This window comes from Herpailurus yagouaroundi, unplaced genomic scaffold (genome assembly GCF_014898765.1).
Source record: "Herpailurus yagouaroundi ecotype Mexico unplaced genomic scaffold, PumYag 428, whole genome shotgun sequence".
Taxonomy (NCBI): domain Eukaryota; kingdom Metazoa; phylum Chordata; class Mammalia; order Carnivora; family Felidae; genus Herpailurus; species Herpailurus yagouaroundi.
The window spans coordinates 1892169-1913880 of NW_024412645.1; the positions used below are offsets into that span (position 1 = coordinate 1892169).

At 38.9% G+C, this 21712-nt stretch overlaps 1 protein-coding gene and 1 long non-coding RNA gene across 7 annotated transcripts in view; one reads left to right on the plus strand and one right to left on the minus strand.

Annotated features, from left to right (window-relative positions):
* The window catches only part of HORMAD2 (HORMA domain containing 2), a 90725-nt gene extending 77144 nt beyond the window's left edge, over positions 1 to 13581 (minus strand). For 5 of the 6 annotated variants that reach the window (XR_005787034.1, XM_040463981.1, XM_040463980.1 and 2 more), the window contains exons 1-3: positions 13350 to 13467; positions 6117 to 6204; positions 181 to 322 (exon numbers count right to left, since the gene is read on the minus strand). Coding sequence is in view for 5 of the 6 variants with exons in the window: in XM_040463981.1 (XP_040319915.1) it covers positions 181 to 322; positions 6117 to 6167 (193 nt within the window). In the remaining variant the exon portion in view is untranslated. The other variant, XM_040463979.1, reaches the window with a different exon arrangement.
* A 25-nt stretch (positions 13582 to 13606) lies between these two features.
* Positions 13607 to 21712, plus strand: part of LOC121022647 (uncharacterized) — a 67000-nt gene continuing 58894 nt past the window's right edge. Inside the window, exon 1 of the long non-coding RNA XR_005787035.1 lies at positions 13607 to 13859. This is a non-coding gene — a long non-coding RNA (uncharacterized LOC121022647). The remainder of the gene's footprint in view (positions 13860 to 21712) is intronic.

Sequence of the window (21712 nt, forward strand, 5' to 3'; positions counted from 1 at the left end):
AAATAAATAAATAAATAAATAAATAAATAAATAAATAAATAAATAAAAATTAGCAAACTGATCTTGAAGAACATGCTCATGACTTGGAATTAGCACACTCTGTGAAAAATGAAAGGTTTACTCTTACCAAGTAAAGAAAAAGGCTACAACAGCCAAGATAATCACTGAGTTAAACTTTACCATCCAAATGGCGTTCTCCATAAGAGCTCTCTGGAAACAGGCCCCTTAGATATGTTATACATGAGATAGAAGTAGCAAAAAGTTTCTTCACCATTATCAATGAAGCATGCTCATTAGTGATTTGGGATGGAAAAACTGTTTCCTGGGGAAAAAAAGAAAAAGATGAAAAAGATTAGTATTCTTTAATATATTCAGCCATCATGCCTTTACCACAGATATGATGGAAAGATTTTTCAAGACTTCAAATCTGATACCTTTACAGATAATCAAAAGGAAACAGGGCTTTGAAAACTGCATTAAAGTTGATCTTTATAGGTAAGGCAGAGAAGAAAAGCAGGGACAGTTACCCAAGCAATTCAAGACTAGTATAATTTACTTCACAATGATCCATGGGTTTGAGGTGAAACTGGAGCTTTACTATGATTACATAATCTCCTTCCTTTTCACATACTACTCAGATCCCCAATGCAATCTTTTACCCCCTACATTCTCTCCAAAGTCATCAAGTACATCCTATCATCAACCTCTTCTGTCCTCTTACTATGTAACTTCTCTGCAGTGTTTGACACTTCCCACATCTTCCCTCTTCCTTTTCAGCTGCCATAACAGTTTTCTTTTGATTTTTCACATATCCCTCTGTATCTATCTCAATCTCTTATTTTTTCCAGTTTTTCTGCCCTTTAAATTCTCTCTTCAGTCCTTTCTCTTTGCATAGCTCTCACTTCTTGGGGAATCTCATCTAGTTTCACTGCTTCAGCTATAGCCCATACAGAGAAGACTTCAAATCTTTATTTCTGTTTAAGCCCTACTTCTGTGTTTCTGTTTCATGAACATCTACTCCTAGGCCACTTTGTAGAACCCTCAAACTCAACTTATCTCTATCACCTTTCACTGAAACCTGATCCCAAGTTTCATTCCCAGACAAATTAATCAGCCTCCACTCCAATCATCCAGGGTAGAAGTTGAGTCATCTTTGGCTTCTCTTTCTTGTTCATAGTTCATACCCCATTTCCAAGCACTAAACCCTATAATTCTCTCTAAAAGAGTTTTCAAATATATCTTCTCCTTTCCCTTCTCACTGTCACTGCCTTGACTTAGAACATATTTACTTCTCCTGTTTATTACATGCTGTAGCCCCGATCTCTCTGCCAACAGTTACTTTCATTCACTCTGTCCTTCATATTGCCATCATTAACTTTAAAGAATATAAATCTTACTATGACATGACCAGTGTTCATATAGGATAGAGTTCAAGTACCTTAGTGGAGCATTTGAGAACTATCAGTCTTGGGGCGTCTGGGTGGCTCAGTTGGTTATGCTTCCGACTTTGGCTCAGGTCATGATCTCATGGTCCGTGAGTTCGGTCCATGAGTTCGAGCCCCACATCGGGCTCTGCTGACAGTTCAGAGCCTAGAGCCTGCTTCGGATTCTGTGTCTCCCTATCTCTCTGCCCCTCCCCTACTCATGCTCTGCCTCTCTCTGTCTCTCAAAAATGAATAAATGTTAAAAAATTTTTAAAAAAAAGAACTATCAGTCTTATCTTTGCCTAGCTCTCTTGCCTCATTTGCCACCCCCTCCTCTCTGCCCCTACTCCTTATCCTCTCCTATGCACCCTACTCTACCTATGTGGAACTACTATTCATTTACTATTCTACTACCATGTATCTCCATGTTTTTGTACTTTGATAGAGTTTTGCAGGATACTAAGGTAAGAAGTTAGAATACTAAAGTTCTGTAAGATACCAGATAGCCTTCTATAAAATGTATGAGTGCTAACAATAGCTTCCTTCTAAATTATATGTGTGTATGTATGATATATTGAAAAATTCATACAGTTATTCTTAACTGATTGGATAATCTGCCCTAAGAAATGGTATGCCATATTAGGAATGTCAGAAGAGAGTGACAGATGCATAAATTTTACTTCAGCATATAAGAATTTTCTACCAACTTAAATTCATGTAGAATATTTGCTGATAGTTTGTTTTGCATCTTGAGTTATCACTTCAACATGTTTCATATTCAGTATTTACTGTGTACATGTATAAAAATAAAAATGAAAATTTGATCATTTTTGTAACAATTAATTAGTCTAAGACTGTTTTTTGCTCTTATTTAATCCAAGCACAAAATATGTCTCATGAACTCCAGCTGGCATTTGTCAATACATTTTATTTTTAAAGTATTTTCTAAATATTGATGAATTAGACTATATCAAACTTAAGAACTTCTGTTCAAAGAGAACATGGGAGAAGATATTCTCAATACACATATCTGCAAAGGACCCATATCCAGGATATAGGAAGAACTCCTAAAATTCACTAAGGAAAAGACAGACAACCAAAAAGAAAAAGGAAAAGACAGACAACCAAAAAGAAAAATGGACAAAAGACTTGATAAGACACTTCATAAAACAGGATATCCAAATGGCCAACAAACAGCACTCAAACTTCATGAGGGAAATGCACATTAAAACCACAATTAGATAACACTACACTACCTACCAAAATGGCTAAAGTTTTTAAAAATCAGAAAATACCAAATGTTGACAAGGATATAAATCAATCAAAACTTTGAAACACTGGTTATAGGAGCATAAATGGGTACAACCTCTTTGGAAAATTTGCTCAGTGGTATCTACTAAAGCTAAAGATACACATGTTATATGACCTATATTTCACTCATAGATATACACCTGGCAGATACGCATACCTATGCTCACCAAAAGAATGTTCATAATGGCATTATTTGTAATAGACCCAAAATGAAAACTACCCAAATGCCCATCAACAAAAGAATGGATGAACAAATTGTCATATATTCCTGTAATGGAATAATATACGGAAATGAGAATGAATGATCTACAACTATATTTAACAATCTCCAAATATATTTAACAATTTAATAACATATTTAACAATATGATAACTCTCACAGACAAATCTGAGCAAAAGAGACCACATACAAATGAGCGCTACTGTATGACTTCATCGATATAAAATACAAAGTAAGTGAAACTACTTCCATGCTGTTAGAAGTCAGGATAGTTAAGTCTCTGATGATCTTAATCAAATTCAGAGGTCTTTTTACTATACTACACAGTTTCATCTGTTGAAGTTTTAATAATCCTGTTACTTAGAGGTAGGTACTACCCGCAAATATGCCTTTGATGATGAAGAACTCACAAAAAGCTTTTCTATAGCTATATCCAAAAGACATTCTAGTCATGATTTTGCTATATAAACTTCGTTCTTCTTTGGCACACTGGCAATAAATTATCAAATTATATTATATTCCATTGTTAAAATGTATATAATAAAATAATAACATATAATAAGTAGACAATAAAATAAATAAATAAAAATATACAATAAAATAAAATAATATAAAATTATAATACTCTTGCATGTATGATAGGAACTTCGGGGACAAATCAGTATGGATCTTAAAAGCCAGGCTAAGGAATTTATGGTTTATTTTACAATCAATGGGAAGTCAGTGGATTTGATCAGGAAAGTGAGTAAAAGAATTGTTTTAGGAATATTAAGCTAGAGCAGAAGTAGGAAAACTTAAAGCTGAAGGGGAATTAGGTATGTATGTGGTGTGCATGTGTGTGCATGTAAAATTTTACAGAAAACTGCTTTTTGTACTGACAGAGCCTCAGAAATTAAGGTCTTTTTGAGTAAGTGGGTAATAGTTGGCATGGCATCTATATATGGCACCTTACTGAAAACTTGCCAAAACTTAAAGGTAACACTTGAGTAATAACCATTTGTAAAATTAAATAACCTGGAAGTATAAAGACATTTACTTTAAATATAGAATCTAAAAGGCCATTTGCAGTAATGAAGATCAATAGTTAGAAAAGCCCTCTAAAGTTCTGTTATTTTTCTATATCCTAGGGATTATTTTTCTTAGCTCAACTGTTCTTATTTTTCTTAGCTCAACTGATCTAATACCTTAAGGGTCATCAATGATGTTTTCATAAATGTCAAATACATGAAAATACTGACTTGACAATAAAAAACACTATGTCAAGCTATTTTAATAAGACAGTGTGCTAATGACATACGCGATGTTTGACAGCTCAGCTGTCAAGTTACATGACCTAAGACAATTACTTTACTTCTCTGAGCTTTAGTTTCCACCTTATTGTGAGGTTTAATTGAAACAATAATATAAAGCCCTTGGCACAGTGCCCAGTACATGGCAAATGCTGAATAAATGTTAGCTTCTAGAATTGTTATTATTGTTGTTTTAAGTATTAAATAACAAAATCATACAGTCACTTAAAACTTACTGGAAATAGTTCATTCAGTCCAAACTACAAAGATCTGTTTATATTAAAACATCATGTTAATGTTAATCATGATGTTAAACATAAAAATCATGTTAATTTACAGAGAGAAAATAACTCCCAAGCTGACCGTAATTCATATATATATACCCAGCTCAGCATTTCCCCCCAGGAAGGAAGCACACTTAGGAAACCAAATGAGATCAGGAATCCAGCGAGTATATTGAATTCAAGCCAGAAAGATGACTACTTTCTCTCTGCCCTAATTCTCCTTCAGCTGGAATCTTGCCTTTGTTTGCTGCAGCTTAATATTCCTAAAACAATTATTTTATTCACTCTCTTTTTTAAATAAATATTTATTTATTTATTTTGGGAGAGAGAGCAAGTGTGAGTGGGAGAGAGGGAGAGAGAGAATCCCAAGCAGGCTCCCCGCTGTCAGCCCAGAGGCCAAAACAGGGCTCAATCCCATGAACCTGTGAGATCATGACCTGAGCTAAAATCAACAGTTGGATGTTAACCAACTGAGCCACCCAGGTACTCCAATTTTATTCACTCTCCTGACTGAAGAATAAAGAAGGGGCGCCTGGCTGGCTCAGGAGGAGGAGCATGCAACTCTTGATCCTGAGGTTGTGAGTTTGAGCCCCACACTAGGTGTAGAGATTAAATAAATTTTTTTAAAAACTTTAAAAAAAAGTAAAGAATAAAGCATAAATTCCTTAGCTTGGCTTTTAAGATCCATATTAATTTGTTTCCAAAGTTCCCATTTGGTTTTATTTCCTTTTTCTGCCCAACATGATGTCTCTCCACTCCAGTAAGGATACGTTCTTCATTATTCTCTAAAATGTTCATTTCTCATTTTGAGCCAAAGCATGTTGGTAGGTTTTCCTCATAGAGTTCTCTTCTCTCTCCTCTACTCAAATCCTTTTTATTATTCAAAGTCTACCTTACATCACGTTTCCTTCATGAGTAATATACAAACTATTCCAGTCTATACAAAATCTCTAACTTCCTATAATTTGTATTGTTTTACTCTTTTTCACATATATAATGTATATACTGCTTTCTATATTGGCTTGACTCCTTTAAATCTTATTTCCTTTACCAGATTCTAAACTTCTGGGAGATAAAGATTTATTTATAATATGTATAATACCAAGCTCTTAATTAATAAATGAATGATTCATTAATGAATGTCATGGGACAAGACAGACCTGCCCTTGTGAACTTGGGAAGGATGCCTGACTCTGGCATGCTCCCCCAGGGGCCCAGCCTCCAAGTTCTTCAGTCCTTAAAATTACATCATGGTGCATATCAAAAATTTCCTAATTGCTTCAGGAAATGAGGATCTAACAGAGAACTGTTCTCTTTAAACATCTTTTTTGTTCCTGATTTCTTTTACTCTAGAAAATCTAAACATATGAGCATGAAACAAGCACCCAGTCAGTTACTTTGTAGGAATCTCTTCTAATTTCTTGAACATCCTCAGCCCATTAGGCAGTTAAAATGTAGACATACTCTGCCAGAATATTATGTGCCAATTAACTGATAAAACTGCTATTTAAAAAAACACCGAAGATTAAAGTCATGATTCTGAACTCACTAAATAGTCATTGATTTTCGTTTAATTCTTAGTAAATACCTTAGATGCTTTGTGAATTTTGATAGAGCGAGAGAGCTGAGCAGTGGCCATTGTAGTAATGTATCAAGATTCTTTTAACAAGTCAAACCTGTGGGGGTGAAAAAAAATTAGAGACTTTGCCAAAATAACCTTTTTTGTGACTTTTCCAAAAGAAGGACTATATAATTAGCATTGACTATATTCTTTGCAAAATTAGTTTAATAACCATTTTTATCTCCACTACCAGTTTTCTATAAATTTGGCTTACGATCTCTAGACTAGTATTTCCAACCACCCAGTGAGAATTTAAGTTGATTTGCTTGTTCCCAAATATATTTGAAGGAGAAAAATACATGGTAAATTACCTAAAGATTCAACAATATACATTTAAAAAAAATTTTTAATGTTTATTCATTTTTGAGAGAGAGAGACACAGAGTGAATGAGTGAGGGAGAGAGAGAGAGAGAGGGAGAAACAGAATCCGAAGGAGGCTCCAGGCTTTCAGCTGTCAGCACAGAGCCTAATGCAGGGCTTGAAGTCACCAGCCTAGCTGTGAGATCATGACCTGAGCCAAAGTCGGACGCTCAACCCACTGAGCCACCCAGTTGCCACTGATCTTAATTTAATTTGTATTGGGGCTGCTTTTCAAGTTATGGAGTTCTGACCAAATAACCTATTTAAAGTAATTCCATTCTGGATCACCCAGGATAGCCTGTGACCTTCTTTTGCGTATTGAACAATGCAAGATTCTGGATGATTTTGCAAATAAAAGACAGAATTATTTGAGGACACGGCCACAAGATGGTGATAGAGATTATAAACAAGTAATATTTAATTTCTCTCAAATTACTTCTTCAGATCAGCACTAGGGGACACTCTTTTACAAGATCCTGTAGGACACTGAAAACCACCTAACAGTCCTTTAGTCCTTAAACATTGCCAAGTGTCTTTTGTTGACTTCAAAATATAGCTTTCATTTCTGTGTATAACCTTCAAATCTGACTCAACACATCAATTGTTTCCCTTAAAACTTGAAGAAATAAAATGAGCAAAATAAGGAACTACAGAAGTTTAAGCCCTAGTTCTGGTCCATTAAGCCATGTAAATGACCCCCTCCTGGGGTAGTTATTAGTCTTAGAGACAATACATAAGAAGAATAGGGGCACCTGGGTGGCTCCGTTGGTTAAGCCTCCAACTCTTGATTTCAGCTCAGGTCATGATCTCACAGTTCATGGGATGGAACCCCACATTAGGCTCTGTGCTAACAGTGCTGAGCCCGCTTGGGATTCTTTTTTTGCCTCTCTAAATAAATAAATAAATAAACATTAAAAAAATAATAAATAATAATGAGAAGGATTTTTAAATAGATTTCTTCATTGATTAAAAAAAAAAATCTATCTATGGGAGTGCCTGGCTGACTCAGTCAGTAGAGCATAATCTCGGGGATTGTGAGTTTGAGCCCTACGTTGGGTGTAGAGATTACTTAAATACATAAACTTAAAAAAAAATTCTATGATCATAAGACATTCTGATGGCATTTCTAGAGAATCAAGCGCTGAAAAAAGCATCATTCAATTAGGACATAATGGCTAGGACATTATATCTATATAGGAATGTACAGAAACCTGGATTAAACTGATACTATCACTGAAAACTCTGAGACAAATCAGGCACTTGTTTTTGAGAAAGGATTCAAAGCTGGTTACTATTAGCATTTGGTAAATACCTGAGGAATTAACATTTCTAAAATAAGTAAAGTTAAATTTTATTTACACATATGTGTGTGTGTGAAGAGAGAAATAAACAGCAGTATAATGTAGTAGAAAGCAGCTTTGGAGTTAAGGAACCGAGGTTCAAATTCTGTTCAACTATCTAGTAGCTTTGTAACTTGGCCATATCACACAATCACCCTGGGCCTCAGTTTCCTTTTTTTGTAAAACAGAGAGAATAAATCCAACTTCTCAGGGCTCTTACAATGTTTATATGGGGATGTGTACATCCAGAGAGCATACCTAGCATAATGGTTAAGTACTCGCACTCTTCTGGAGTCACACTATCTAGGATCAAATTTCAGTCTGCAATTAACTTGCCATATCATCTTGGGCAGATTGTGTGCCTCAGTTTCCCCATCTTAAAACAAGGATAGTAATAGTACCAGCTTCACAGGGTTGTGGGAGGACTAAATGAGTCATTATATATAGGGCACTTAGAACACTGACAAATATTTCATTATAAGTAATAAAGCATGTTTATTTTTTTTAAATCTTATGTTAGTATTTGAACTCCTAGTTTTCTTCCAGCCTTCCAGTTGTTCCTTCTCATTGTCTATTTCAGACTTTTTTCCCCGCCCATTTCTTAACATTTGTGTTCAGGGTTCTGTACTAGGAGCTCTTTTTTTTTTTTTTTTTTTTTCTTACTTCTAAACACACTCCCTGGATGAACAAACACATTCCCATTGTTTCAATTACTATATCTATTCACATGATTGGATATAAGGAGCCCAGGTCTCTCTGAGGAGTTAGAAATCTATACCTCAGTCTATGAGACAGTTCCACTTTGATGTTCCCAACACATCTAAATGTCAGCTCTTTCCCCCCAAAACCTATTTCTGTTCCCTAGCTCAGTAAATGACATCATCAAATACCTAACTGTTCAAGCCTAAAAACTATGACTCAACTCTGTTCCCTCTCTCATTTCCACATCCAGTCTCCTTAACATTTATCAAATATGTCCATTACTCACTTTATACATGCTGTTATCTCTGCTTTAGATCAGATTAGCCTCATCTTTTGTCTGGACTGCTACAACCACCAGTCTAGTCTGCCTGTCATTGATCCTGCCCTTCTCCAGGCTGTTTTTTGTACCGTAGCCAAAGTTTTCTTTCTAAATTGTGAACTTGATTATGTAACTTCTTAGACTGAAATTCTTCAATGATTTCCCACTTTGCTCAGGATAAAATCCAAACTCCTTACCATGGCTTCAAGATCTGGCTCATGCCTTCTTAGCCACATCTCTAACCATTTTCCCTTACACTTTTATGAATCAGCTATTCTTATCTACTTTGATTACCCTAAAGGACCATATTCTCTACAGCTTTCAGGCTTTTGCAATATTCCTTCTGCCTGAAACATTCTCCTCCATTCTCAATTCTTACTTATCTCCTGGACATGGTTTAGTATAATGTTCTCAAGGAATATTTCCTGATTCACTACAGCGAGCAAGTTGGGTTATGTGCCCATTGTAATATATACTGTATCATGGTCGTATTTATGTATCCATCCCACCGTACTGTGAGCTAACATGAGAGTAAAGTTGTGTCTGTCTAGCTCATTTATTTTTCAAAGTTTTTTTTAAGGTACAATTTAGTGGATCTTGGTATATTCAGGGTTCTGCAACTGTCACTATTAATTCTAGAAGATTTTTGTTCCCCAAAAAGAAACTCTGTCCCCATTACCAATCACTCCCCACTCTCTCCTCCCCGACACCTTGCAACCACTAATCCATGTTTCATCTCTATGGATTTGCCTATTCTGGACATTTCATATAATGAAACCATGTAATATGTGACCTTTTGTGTCTGCTTTACTTCATTCTTTAAAAAAAAATTTTTTTAATGTTTATTGTTGAAAGACGGAGAGAGACAGAGAATGAGCGTGGGAGGGGCAGAAAGACAGGGAGACACAGAATCCAAAGCAGGCTCCAGGCTCTGAGCCATCAGCACAGAGCACACGGGGCTCGAACTCACAAACTGCGAGATCGTTACCTGAGCTGAAGTCGGACACTCAACCAACTGAGCCACTCAGGCGCCCCTGCTTTACTTCATTCTTGAATCCTCAGCACGATTACAGTATTGAAACAAAATAGATGCTCAAAAAGTATCTCCTGAATCAATAGAGAGATACTACAAGAACAAGGAAGAATTAAGCATCTAGAAAAGAATTACAGAATATTAATAGGTAGAAGGAACTTTGAATGTCATCTACTCCAAACATCTAATTTTCTAGATGAGGAAATCAAGGTCCAGAGAAGTCAACTGACTTAGGGTCAATCAAACATTTAGTGGTAGAACTGAGAATAAAACTCAAGGAACTCTGACTCACAATTTAGGGGTTTTTCTACAATGACTCCCCAAAATAAAATCCCTTTTTGCTTTCACCCCATCTAAAATAACGCACTACCCAGGAAGCTAGGTGGCTCAATCCGTTAAATGCCCGACTCTTGATTTTAGCTCAGATTATGATCTCATAGTCATGAGATGGAGCCCCACGTCAAGCTCTGCTCTGGGCATGGAGTCTGTTTAAGATTCTCCCTCTCTCTTCCCTCTGCCCCTCCCCCACATTTCATGCATGCTCTCTCTCTCTCTCAAAATAAATAAATACAGGTAAATAAATAAAATGATGTACTACCAGTGCCTTCCTAGTTGTTGGGCTTGCTTATTTCTAAATACAGTAGTGTCTTTGTGTCTTTTTCTGTTTTTCTAGAATGAGTTCGCTTTAGGAAGGCAAAATGTATCTAATTTTTTTTTTTTAATAGCGAGGCTCTTTTCAACCTCTAACTATTCTGTTGTTACTGTTGTTTTCCCTTTGAGCAGGTGTTTTGTGGAAGTCTCCTATTCAAGTACAAACTCTGCTTAATTTTGAAAGCTCACAAGCTAACAGCCCCAGGAGGTATGACACTACAGATCATGCACTCTTAGAGAATAACTCTGATTGTTTTTTTATCACCTTGTTCTAACTCATTATCTAAAAACCTAGGAGAGATTTCATAACTATGGATTTGAAGAACAGAACTCTAACTTTCAAATGTCTTTCACTTATATATTTGCTTGCATATTTGACCCACAAACATCTGAAACTTCACAGGGCATCAATATCTTTCATTTTTATGCTTGTCTACTCTGTGACAAGAATTATGATCTTGAGAAAGAGAAAAGATTTCTGTGCTTTCTCAGATAAAGACTCATGCTAGGCTTACCTCTTGACCTACATCTCAACTGCCCTATTTAAAATGGTGATACAATTGCTTACTGTTTTACCCTTTTATGTGTGAACCCAAGATTCAGATAAAGATTAACCAGCTACTGTTCAGCGCATTAAAGCCTAAGCCACTTTTTTTCCTTCTTTGGCCATTGTGAGTGAAGCAAAAACCAGTTTTATTATGTTTGCCCAAAGACAATAATAGTTGATTTCCTAACACTCCCCACCCATCTTTCTCAATCTTCCAAAACCATTTTTTCCCAACAAATCCCCTTTCTCTCAAATGAGTAATATCGAATAGCTGGATTCTAATAAATGCAACTAGATGATCTTTCTTGCCTGATTGTAAGGATGGCTTTACTGAAAGGAAGTACATTTTGACCTAAATGGGCTCAGCAACATAGAATTGGAAGGGAAAGGACACATCCTCTACAGATAATCCAATCTCTTCACTTTAAAGAAAAGGAAAGTCAATTTAGTGGAGGAAAGATAGTCTTTTTAACAAATAGTACTGGAACAATAGGACATGCATAGGCTGAACACCCCCCCCCCAAAAAAAGAACAAAACAAAGAAAACCCTCACACTGTAAGGTGAGTGTAAATTTCACACTGTATACAAATATTAATTCAAAATGGGTCATGGATTTTGACAATAGAGAAGAGGAAAACGAAGTTCAACAAAAGAACTTGGTTTGTTGAGGCACCTGGGTGGCTCAGTTGGTTGAGTGTCCAACTACAGCTCAGGTCTTGATCTCTTTCATGGTTGGTGAGTTCAAGCCCCACAGTGCAGAGCCTGCTTCGGATTCTACCTCCCTCTCTGTCTCTCTGCCCTCCCTCGCTCACATACTTGCATTCTCCCTCTCTCAAAAATAAACATTAAAAAAAAATTTTTTTTTTAAAGAACTTGGTTTGTCAAAGGTCACCCAGTTACTCAGAGGTTTCACAGAGTTTGCTTCCACAAATCATCATTCACCATTTTAATAAATCCCATCTGGCTCTGGTAATTTCTTCTCCCAGCTCACTCAGAATAAATGGTTTCCACTATATTAACTGGGTATTTGTACATGCTATTTTGGTTTTTTAATATCTTCTTCAGGCTATTTCAATTATTCATTCATTCAACATTTACTGGGTGACCACAATGTGCCAGTCATCATCTAGGATTACAGTGATGTAAAATAATACTGTTCACATGGCAAGAGATTGATGATGATCTAATGGGGGGAGACATTAGACTCTCAGCCTAATTAAATAAAAAATTCCTATAGGGGCAGGCGCCTGGGTGGTTCACTTCATTAAGAGAGGGACTCATCATTTCTGCCCAGGTCATGAGAACCGTTGGGCTTTGTGCTCACTGCGCAGAGCCTGCTTGGGATTCTCGCTCTCCTTTTCTCTCTGCCCCTCCCCTACTCGCTTTCTTTCGCTTTCTCTCAAAATAGACATTAAGAAAAAGAAAGAAGGAAAGCAAGCAAGCAAGAAAATTCCTTTAGGGGCAAGCACCCAGCTTTATCTTCATTTTCACCAGCGAGTACATGATGTACTGCACACCCCCTCCCATGCTCTGCACATCCGAACACACGTCGGTGATTGGCTAATCTCGCGTTTCAAGACACTTTCTCCCCTGTACTGTTTGGGGAACTAAAGTCCACGGAGATTAAACGGCACGTCCCGGTTAAGGTGGAAAAGGAGTCAAGGTCATTCCGTGCGGACCCATCCCCAGCTCTGTCGTCTCCTGATGATTCTGGCAAGAACTGGTTCTGGCAGAACACCTCCATGTCTGGAGAAAACCTGGCCTAGCTAAATTCACCCCCAAAGCTCCACACCCAACGCACTCCCCCACCCCGCCCCTTCCTGACTGGCCGCTGATTACCCTTGCAGCTTCCTCACCAAGACTCAATCCTCCTTTTCCACCGAAATCTGAATTCAATAGCTACTTTGGTGTTCACAGTACAATTATCGCCACTCTTTTTTTTTTTTCCCCCCCTGGTATATGCGAAAATTTTCGAAATCGAGCCCTGAGGGCGGCGGGGGTGGGTGGGGAGGGTGTTATCTAGAAGCTTCTCTTTGTTTTTTTCCTCCGCCCCCCCCCCCCCCCCCCCCCAGCCTTCCCGCTTCTCCTCAGGGTACTTCGGGGCTCAGCGAAATACTTTCAAATCAAACTTAAAGCCTCAAGTAAAAGGAAAGGAAAAGAAAAAAAAGAAATTAACCTAAGAACACGGAAGTAACAATGCTCAAGCGCGCTCTTTCTCCGGGCACCTTGGCTCTGCACAGCCCTCACCTCAGCTCCTCGAGGTCTCTCTCAGGTCTCTCAGAAGGATGCCCAACGGCCTTTTCGAGCCCAAAGCCTTTCGGGCTCATGAATAGTCAACGACGCCTTTCTGGGTGGGGCGAGAGACACTTACTCATGAATAATTCATAACCTCTCCAAGTCAAGCCCGGGCGGCCCGCCTTGTTCGGCTTCATGAATATGCAAAAAGCTGCCAGAGGCTGCTAAAGGCCCCCTGGAGATCCCTGCCCCCTCAGCGCCGGCGTCGTCCGCGCCTGGCCTCCTTCGCTCTGGGTTCCCCGCCACATGCCCCCCGGTCGCCGGCGCCGCGTCTCTTCTGCCGCCTTCTCGCCCTTCCGAAGGCTGGCCACGCGCTCCCGGGCCTGAGGGACCCGTGCCTGGCTTGCGGCGCCGCACGCGAACCCCGACGGGGCCTTCCGTTCAGGACCACTCGGCTGGCGCAGCCGGTACGTCGAGGACAGCCCGCCACGGGGCTTGCTGAGGAGACGCCTGCCGGCCCAGGTGAGGCGGCGGCGGGGAGGCCGACGCGGGCGGTGCTGGGTTAAAGCCCGGAGGACCGCTTTTTATTGCGTGCCTGGGACCGGGACTGGCGGCGGCGGCGGAGGGGGGTGGGGGGTGGTGGTGAGGCGGACCGAGAGGCCGGAGGCCACTGCAGAGCGGGATGAGGGAGAAGCGTCTAGAGCTTTTGGGGCCGGCTGTCAACCTGGAAGCGGGAGCTAGAGGTCTAGAGACAGACGTTTTCATCCTTGAGGGTATCTCACTTCTTTCCTAGCATAGACCCAACTTTGCGTTATTTCGAACGTTGATTTGTAATTACGCAAATGAAACCTCAGCGAGGTGATCCCCGTAAGCAGTTGGTCTCCTCAGACCCTTTCTCACGCGTTCAGGGACATACTCAGTGCCTTGTGGAGCTTTTCTAAAGTTCGTGAAGTCCTTTGAACCTCTGCAATGGGATTTCTTAGAAAATGGGTAAAGGAAGCACGGGGTCACTTGAAGCCTAGTTTTACTTTGTTTCTGCAGTGAAGGAAAAAAAGATACCAGTTGGTAAAAACATGAGTTTATAACATAATGACTGAGCCATAATTTGGGCTAAAATTGCTCTTTAGCGTAGGTTTTTGTTTTTTTTTTTTTTAATGTTTATTTATTTTGAGAGAAAGAGCATGTGCGAGCAGGGGAGGGGCAGAGAGAGGGAGAGAGAGAGGGAGTGAGAGAATCCCAAGCAGGCTTCCCGTTCAGGGCAGAACTGGACCCAGGGTTGGACCCCACGACCGTGAGAACATGACCTGAACCAAAATCAAGAGTCTGAGCTTCAACCGACTGAGCCACCCAGGTGCCCCAAGTGCAGGTTTTCTCATCCTCTCCCTGCCGAATTGTGATAGCCCAAAATGTCTGCAGATGTGGTCAAATGCAAAATCGCCCTTGGTTGAGATCAACTGATTTAATCCCAAACTTTCCAGAAGTAATTGCTCTTTAAGCTCCAGCCTGGCAGATGGTCTCTCTGCTCCAGCCCTTTCCGTCATCAGTATTTACCAGCTTCCATCTGGGGGGACCACTAGTCCCTCCGTGGTAGCTGTTCTCGTTCTCATCTGCCCTCAAGTCTCAGCTTTAGTAGCTATGCAAAGAGCCTTCCCCCTCTTCCCTATGCTAATGAAAGTTTATCTCTCTCCACCCTGCTCGCAAACGCAGTTATTACCTCTCATTACTACTTTTCCTTCCTCAAATGTATCACAATCTGGATTTCATTTATTTGTTAATCTGTTTTTCTTCACCACCTAGAATACAGTAAGCCGTAGTAGAGTCCTCATCCGTCTGGGTCACTCCTGGATGTCTAGTGACCATCCCAGTGCCTGGTACACAGTGATCACTCAATAAACGTTGGAGGATGGAAATATATAACCCTCTCTTCCTCCTAAGTACGTCTGTGGAGTTTCTCCTACTCCTTTCCATTCTCATTCCCTGCTGGGCTCCTTGTGACCTTTGTTTAGAACTTGAATGGAAGAATGAACGCCTAGAAGCTGTGACTAAATTCTTCACTCTTCCCACTGACTTACCCACTCCTTGAGGGCAGAAACTGTCCTTTATAAAGTTCACTGAAGGTATTCATATAGTTGAATGAACCAATCTATGACTTTAAGGAACAATATTAGACAATTAAAAATTGATAGGAACACTGGGGGCTTTAGAAATTATTAGTTTAGTGACACCTGGGTGGTTCAGTCGGTTGAGCCTTGACTTTTTACTTCAACTTTTGTTGTGATCCCAGGGTTGTGGGATGGAACTCTGTCTCAGGCTCAACGCTCAGCACAGAGATTCTCCCTCTCCACTCCCTGCCCCGCCAAGTGTGAGACAGAGAGAGAGAGAGGAAGGGAAGGGAAGGGGAAGAGGAAGGAAGGAAGGTACTTTAGGGATGAGAGCTTAAGTAATTTGTGCAAAGTCCTCAAGCTTGTTAAGAGACCAAGTCACAAGTCTCACACCTTTCTTTCAAGTCTCTTTTCTAATCTCCAGCCAATCTAGTTTCTTATTCCTTTTCTGTGAACATGACTTAGAGCTCAAACATGAAAATCCCAAGCCAAAGACCTGCTTCTTGTCAACTAAAAGCTTTTGAGCTTGTATCCTTCATCTTTTGATTAGATCTACCCTGGGGGTAATGGCCTAATGAGCTCAAAAGTGTATGATATTCAAACGATTACCCATCTTCTCTTGTACCTTTCAGTGATTAGAGATTGGAAATTGTCCCTGTCAGAGCAAAGTACCTTGTTTGTTTTGGAAGGAAAAATGTACATTGTGGGAGAAATTGATCGTTGTGTATAAATTTCCAAATAACCAGTTAAAGTTTGGCCAAACCCTGTATCCAGTAGAAAAATAACATGTGAAACAAATTAAAATAAGGTGGGGAAGGGGAATCTTATTTGAGATGACTTTCCTTGCCTATCACTCTTTAGACATGTATGTTTCCTTTTACTCTGTGTTCCTGAAACAGTTGTCACTCCTCATTAATCAGTCTCTGGTTAGACCTTTGTTTTTTGAGAGCTAAAGACCATTTTTCCTTCTCAGTTAAATTCAGGGTTCCTTCTTTTACCTTCTTGATTATTTTATATAGGCAGCACCTGGTTAGTAGAGTCTTGTGGCATCCTCTCAGCTGTTAGGATTTTGGATTTTTTTTTTCTGAGGCATCTGACAGCACTTTTAGTCACAGGGAATAGATAAATGTCTGACAGATTGGAACTTTCCCCATCAAGTTCAGTTTAAGCTTGGAAGTCTTCTCCGAAAGATGGTTTACATGAAGGTTGTCAAAAATAGACATATTGAATATAAAATATATTTTCAAGAGGACGTCTCTAGATGCATTTCCCTTTTCAGTGTACACAATCGTGATACCAAATACAGAGAAAAGAAATTGGGGTGGAGGGAGAAATTAAGAGTAAAGTGTGGTTTCTTTATCCTCTTTACTTTCAACTTTCATTAGAACTCTTAAAATCATAACTTACAATCTTCATAAAGCTAACACCACTGTATACATTCATTCATCAAGCATTTATTTTATACCTGCCATTTGTAAAGCACTCCGCTTGGCATTGTGGGGACCAGAGAGCTAATAATTTGGTCTCTGAGCTGTGGAAGTTCACAGTTTAGTAAGAATACCTGTAAACATATTACTCACATAGAAAATATTAATGCAATATTAATGGAAGTATAAATTATAAGATGGAATGTAGAAAAGGAAGCTATGCATTCTAAATAATGAATCAAGACAGCTTCACAAAGAAGGTAACATTTTAGGAGGAGAACATGTATATATAATTTCCTTTGCTCATTCTTTGGCAATGGTTAGACAATTTCAAACCGGTAAAAGCAGACATTTTGCCCACCACTTTAGAACTAGGAAAGAAAAGGAGGTGTAAGATTCTTTTTTTCCATTCCTGGTAGCAGCATGCTTCTGAAAGCTGGATGTTACCTTAACAATCCCAAATGCCTCATTCATAGTTAAGAGGAGAGTGCCAGCTGCATTATTTCAAGCCCTTATTTCCACATTATGTTGTTATTTTATTCTGGTCTCCATTGGGGCATATAGTAGCCATGAGATTTTTAATTAATTATTGTCAGTGGTGTTTATAAATGTTTTTATGAATGTGACTCTGGAGTCCCAGAATTTTAAGTATCACTGAGAAGAGAAACAAAATGATTTAGAGAACCAAAGTGTTTTTTTTTTTAATGTTTTTATTTTATTTTTGAGAGAGAGACAGCAAAAGCAGGGGAGGGGCAGGGAGAGGGAGACACAGAATCTGAAGTAGACTCCAGGCTCTGAGCCTGACGCAGGCCTCGAACTCATGAACCATGAGATCATGACATGAGCTGAAGTCAGATGCTTAACTGACTGAGCCACCCAGGCACCCAAGAACTAAAATTTTGAATCAAGCCTCTATGTGTAAGCTAGCTATATTGCCTAACTTATTTAGGGTAATTTTTAGAGAGAAAGGCAAATAGAAAGGATTACCAACGTGGCTTTAACTTTTGAACTTGATCCATTCTTTGGCAGCCAAAGAGAAGCCAGTCAGTATGAAATAGGCCTTTCAAAATGAAATAAGTCCAACTATAAGGTTTTATTATAAGCTTCTGCTGCTTCTGCCCATACCCTGGCTACCTACAAAATACAATTCCATGTGTAGGTGACAATTTATCATGGCCTTCATGGCCATTTAGAGTTGCGTATTGATTTCTACATCCTTTGAATTGATCTTTTTCTGACTGGCAGAAGAATCTTCATGTGGGTTGTATGTTTCTGAGGAAAACTTAGTGTTTAATGAATTGGAATAGGAAATGACAGTGGCTATAAGGGACATGTTGCTGCCTGCTTGAATGCCCTAAGAAATGATGTCAGGGAAGGTAATAATTCTGAAACATTATAGAAATGTTCTATTTGGCTACTTGTTTCTCTTTTCTGCTGACTAAGGAGTTTTGGTGACATGTAAAATGATGTTATACTTCCCTTAATGTTTATCATTTAATAGGAAAGATTTCAAATGAAATAGATTTTAAACTGGTTTTTCATAACTGCTACTTGGTACATCTTCATAGAGATCTGAGATGAGGTGATGTTCAAAATTTACCACAGTACTGACAGCCTGTACTTTGAAATTCTTTATTTCTACACATTTTGATGCTTGGAACGTGACATTTACCACAAAAAAGGTTTAGAACTCCTGTGAGACCATAGTGCAGCCTCAGCCCTTTGAGAGGCTTTTTTTCTTCCTTTAATTTATACTAACTCAGTGATAAATGTGTATTAATGACCTCTGGTTGAGAAGGTTATTAATTTAAAATTCAGAATACTTATGATCTTAATCTTAGCACAAATTGAATGCAAATATAAGACGTTTGAGGCAGGATGTTCTTTATTTCTCTTTTTATTTAAATTATTGCCCCTTTATTTTCCTTTCTCTTTCTTTTTTTCTTTTCTTTTCTTTTCTTTTCTTTTCTTTTCTTTTCTTTTCTTTTCTTTTCTTTTCTTTTCTTTTTTCTTTTCTTTTTTCTTTCAAGTAATCTCTACATCCAGCATGGGGTTTGAACTCGTGACACACAGATCAGGAGTCACATGTGCTACTGACTGAGCCAGCCAGGTGCCCCCAATGCAGGCTTTTCTATCTCTTCTCAAAAAACAAACAAACAAACAAACAGCAATTTCTTTCTGCCAAGAGAAAGATTTAACAAGTGGAAAGTGAGTAAGACATTAACAGGAAAATCACGTATGTACATGGCTTTTAAAAATGGAAGGGAGGGGGCGCCTGGGTGGCTCAGTTGGTTGAGTGTCCAACTTCGACCCAGGTCATGATCTCACGGTCTGTAGGTTTGAGCCCCGCATCGTGCTCTGTGCTGACAGCTCAGAGCCTGGAGCCTGCTTCCGATCCTGTGTCTTCCTCTCTCTCTGCCTCTCCCCCATTCTCACTTTGTCTCACTCTGTCTCTCAAAAATAAATAAATGTAAAAAAAAAAAAATTTAAAAAAAATGGAAGGGAGAAAGAATTTCAAGAAGACCCCATTTAGAGATTTACTGTGACTCACACCTAACAAAACTCCCAGAAAGCCAGATTCCTGTGAAAGTCATATTTTCAAATATGCCAGGGGTTTGGGGCTATGTTAATCTTGGTCACATTAGTGCACAGCACAGAAAGATTTACTATAGTAAGAGGCATTGGAAGAATTCAAAATATCACCTTATCAACCCTCTGTGGACATCCCTCTCCCTTTATTTTTTGAAGAGTGCCTAGACAGAAGACATAATAAACACACACTGAATGAATGCATAGATGTTGAAGAACCCCAAATATCCCAGTGATGAACTGGATGTGTTCAAATTATGCCTAATGGAGTTGATCTTTGAAAAGGTTGCATTGCAAATTTTCTGTTTTTGTTGTTAGTATTATTTTTCCAATTATCCTAATTTGAAATCATTATCTTTTTTTGTTACCTTTTTGTCAAGTATAGCGTATGTACAGAAAACCATCCTCTCTTTAAAATCTACCTTTCATTGGGGCACCTGGGTGGCTTAGTCGGTTAAGCATCTGACTTTTGGTTTCAGCTCACATCATGATCTCACAGTTCATGAATTTGAGCCCCACATCGGGCTCTGTGCTGAGAGCATGGAGCCTACTTGGGATTCTGTCACCTTCTCTCTTTGCTCCTCCTCTCCTTACTCTTTATATCTTTCTCAAAAAGTAAATTAAAAAAAAGGGGGGGGGCACCTGGGTGGCTCAGTCAGGTGTCCGACTTTGGCTCAGGTCATGATCTCACAGCTCGTGAGTCTCTCTCTGCCCCTTCTCTCTCTGCCCCTCCCCTGCTCACACTTTGTCTGTCTCTCAAAAATAAATAAACATTAAAAAAATTAAAAAGAAACAAAAAATAATGAAATTTACCTTTTATTTACATATCCATAAAACTCACCACTTTAAAGTGTAATCAGTGTTTTTTAGCATATTTATATAGAGTGGTATAATCACCACTAATTCAGAACATTTTTATCACCCCAAAAAGAAACCCCATGCTCAGCAATGACTCCTCATTTCTTCCTCCCCTAACCCCTATAAACCATTAATCTACTTTTTGCCTCTATGGATTTGACTGTTCTGGATATTTCACATAAATGGAATCATACAATATATAGTCTTTTGTGTTTGGTTTCTTTCATTTAGTATAAAAATTAAAGTGTGATATTCATGTTGCAACATGTATCATATCAACACTTCATTTCTTTTTATGGCTGAACAATATTCCGTTGGTGGATATACCACATTTTGTTTATCTGTTCATCAGTTGATGGACATTTGGCTTGTTTCCACTTTTTTGGCTATTAAGAATAATCCTCCTGGGGTGCCTGGCTGGCTCTGTCAGTAGACAGTGTTGACTCTGTTTTGTTGTGTTTAATGTTTATTTATTTTTGAGAGAGACAGAGTGCAGGTTGGGGAGGAGCAGAGAGAAAGACACACACACAGAATCTGAAACAGGCTCCAGGCTCCAAGCTGTCAGCACAGAGCCCGACACAGGGCTCAAACTGACAAATCATGAGATCATGACCTCAGCTAAAGTCGGATGCTTAGCTGACTGAGCCACCCAGACACCTCTAGAACATGTGATTGTTGAGTTCAGGGTCATGAGTTAGAGTCTCACATTGGGCATGGAGCCTACCTAAAATAAAAATTAAAAAAAAATCCTCCTGAATATACATTTTCCAAAAAAAATATACAGGTGGCCAAGAGACACATGAAAAAGATGCTCAACAAGTCCAGTCATCAGGGAAATGCAAATCAAAACCACAATAAGATATCACCTTCACATGGGTTGGAATGGCTAGTATCAAAAAGACAAATAACAAGTGCTGGTGAGCATGTGGAAAAAAGAATAAAATCATTTTTTTTTAAGTTTTTATTTTAATCGGGGCACCTGGGTGGCTCAGTTGGTTGAGTGTCCAACTTTGGCTCAGGTCATGATCTTGTGGTTTGTGAGTTGGAGCCCTACATCAGGCTCATGTTGTCCGTCTGTCTGTCAGCACAGAGCCTGCTTTAGATCCTCTGTCCCTTTCTCTCTGCCTCTCCCCTGCTGTGCTCTCCGTGGGCACCCCCCCAAATTTTTTTAAGTCTTTATTTTAATCACCTGGTGCTCCTCATGACAAGTGCACTTCTTAATCCCCATCACCTATTTCACCCATCTCTCCCCCCCCACCTCCCTTCGGTAACTATCAGTTTGTTCTCTATAGTTAAGAGTCTGTTTTTTGACTTGTCTCTCGTTTTCCCCCCTTTTGCTCGTTTGTTTTGTTTCTTAAATTCCACATATGAGTGAAATCATGGTATTCATCTTTCTCTA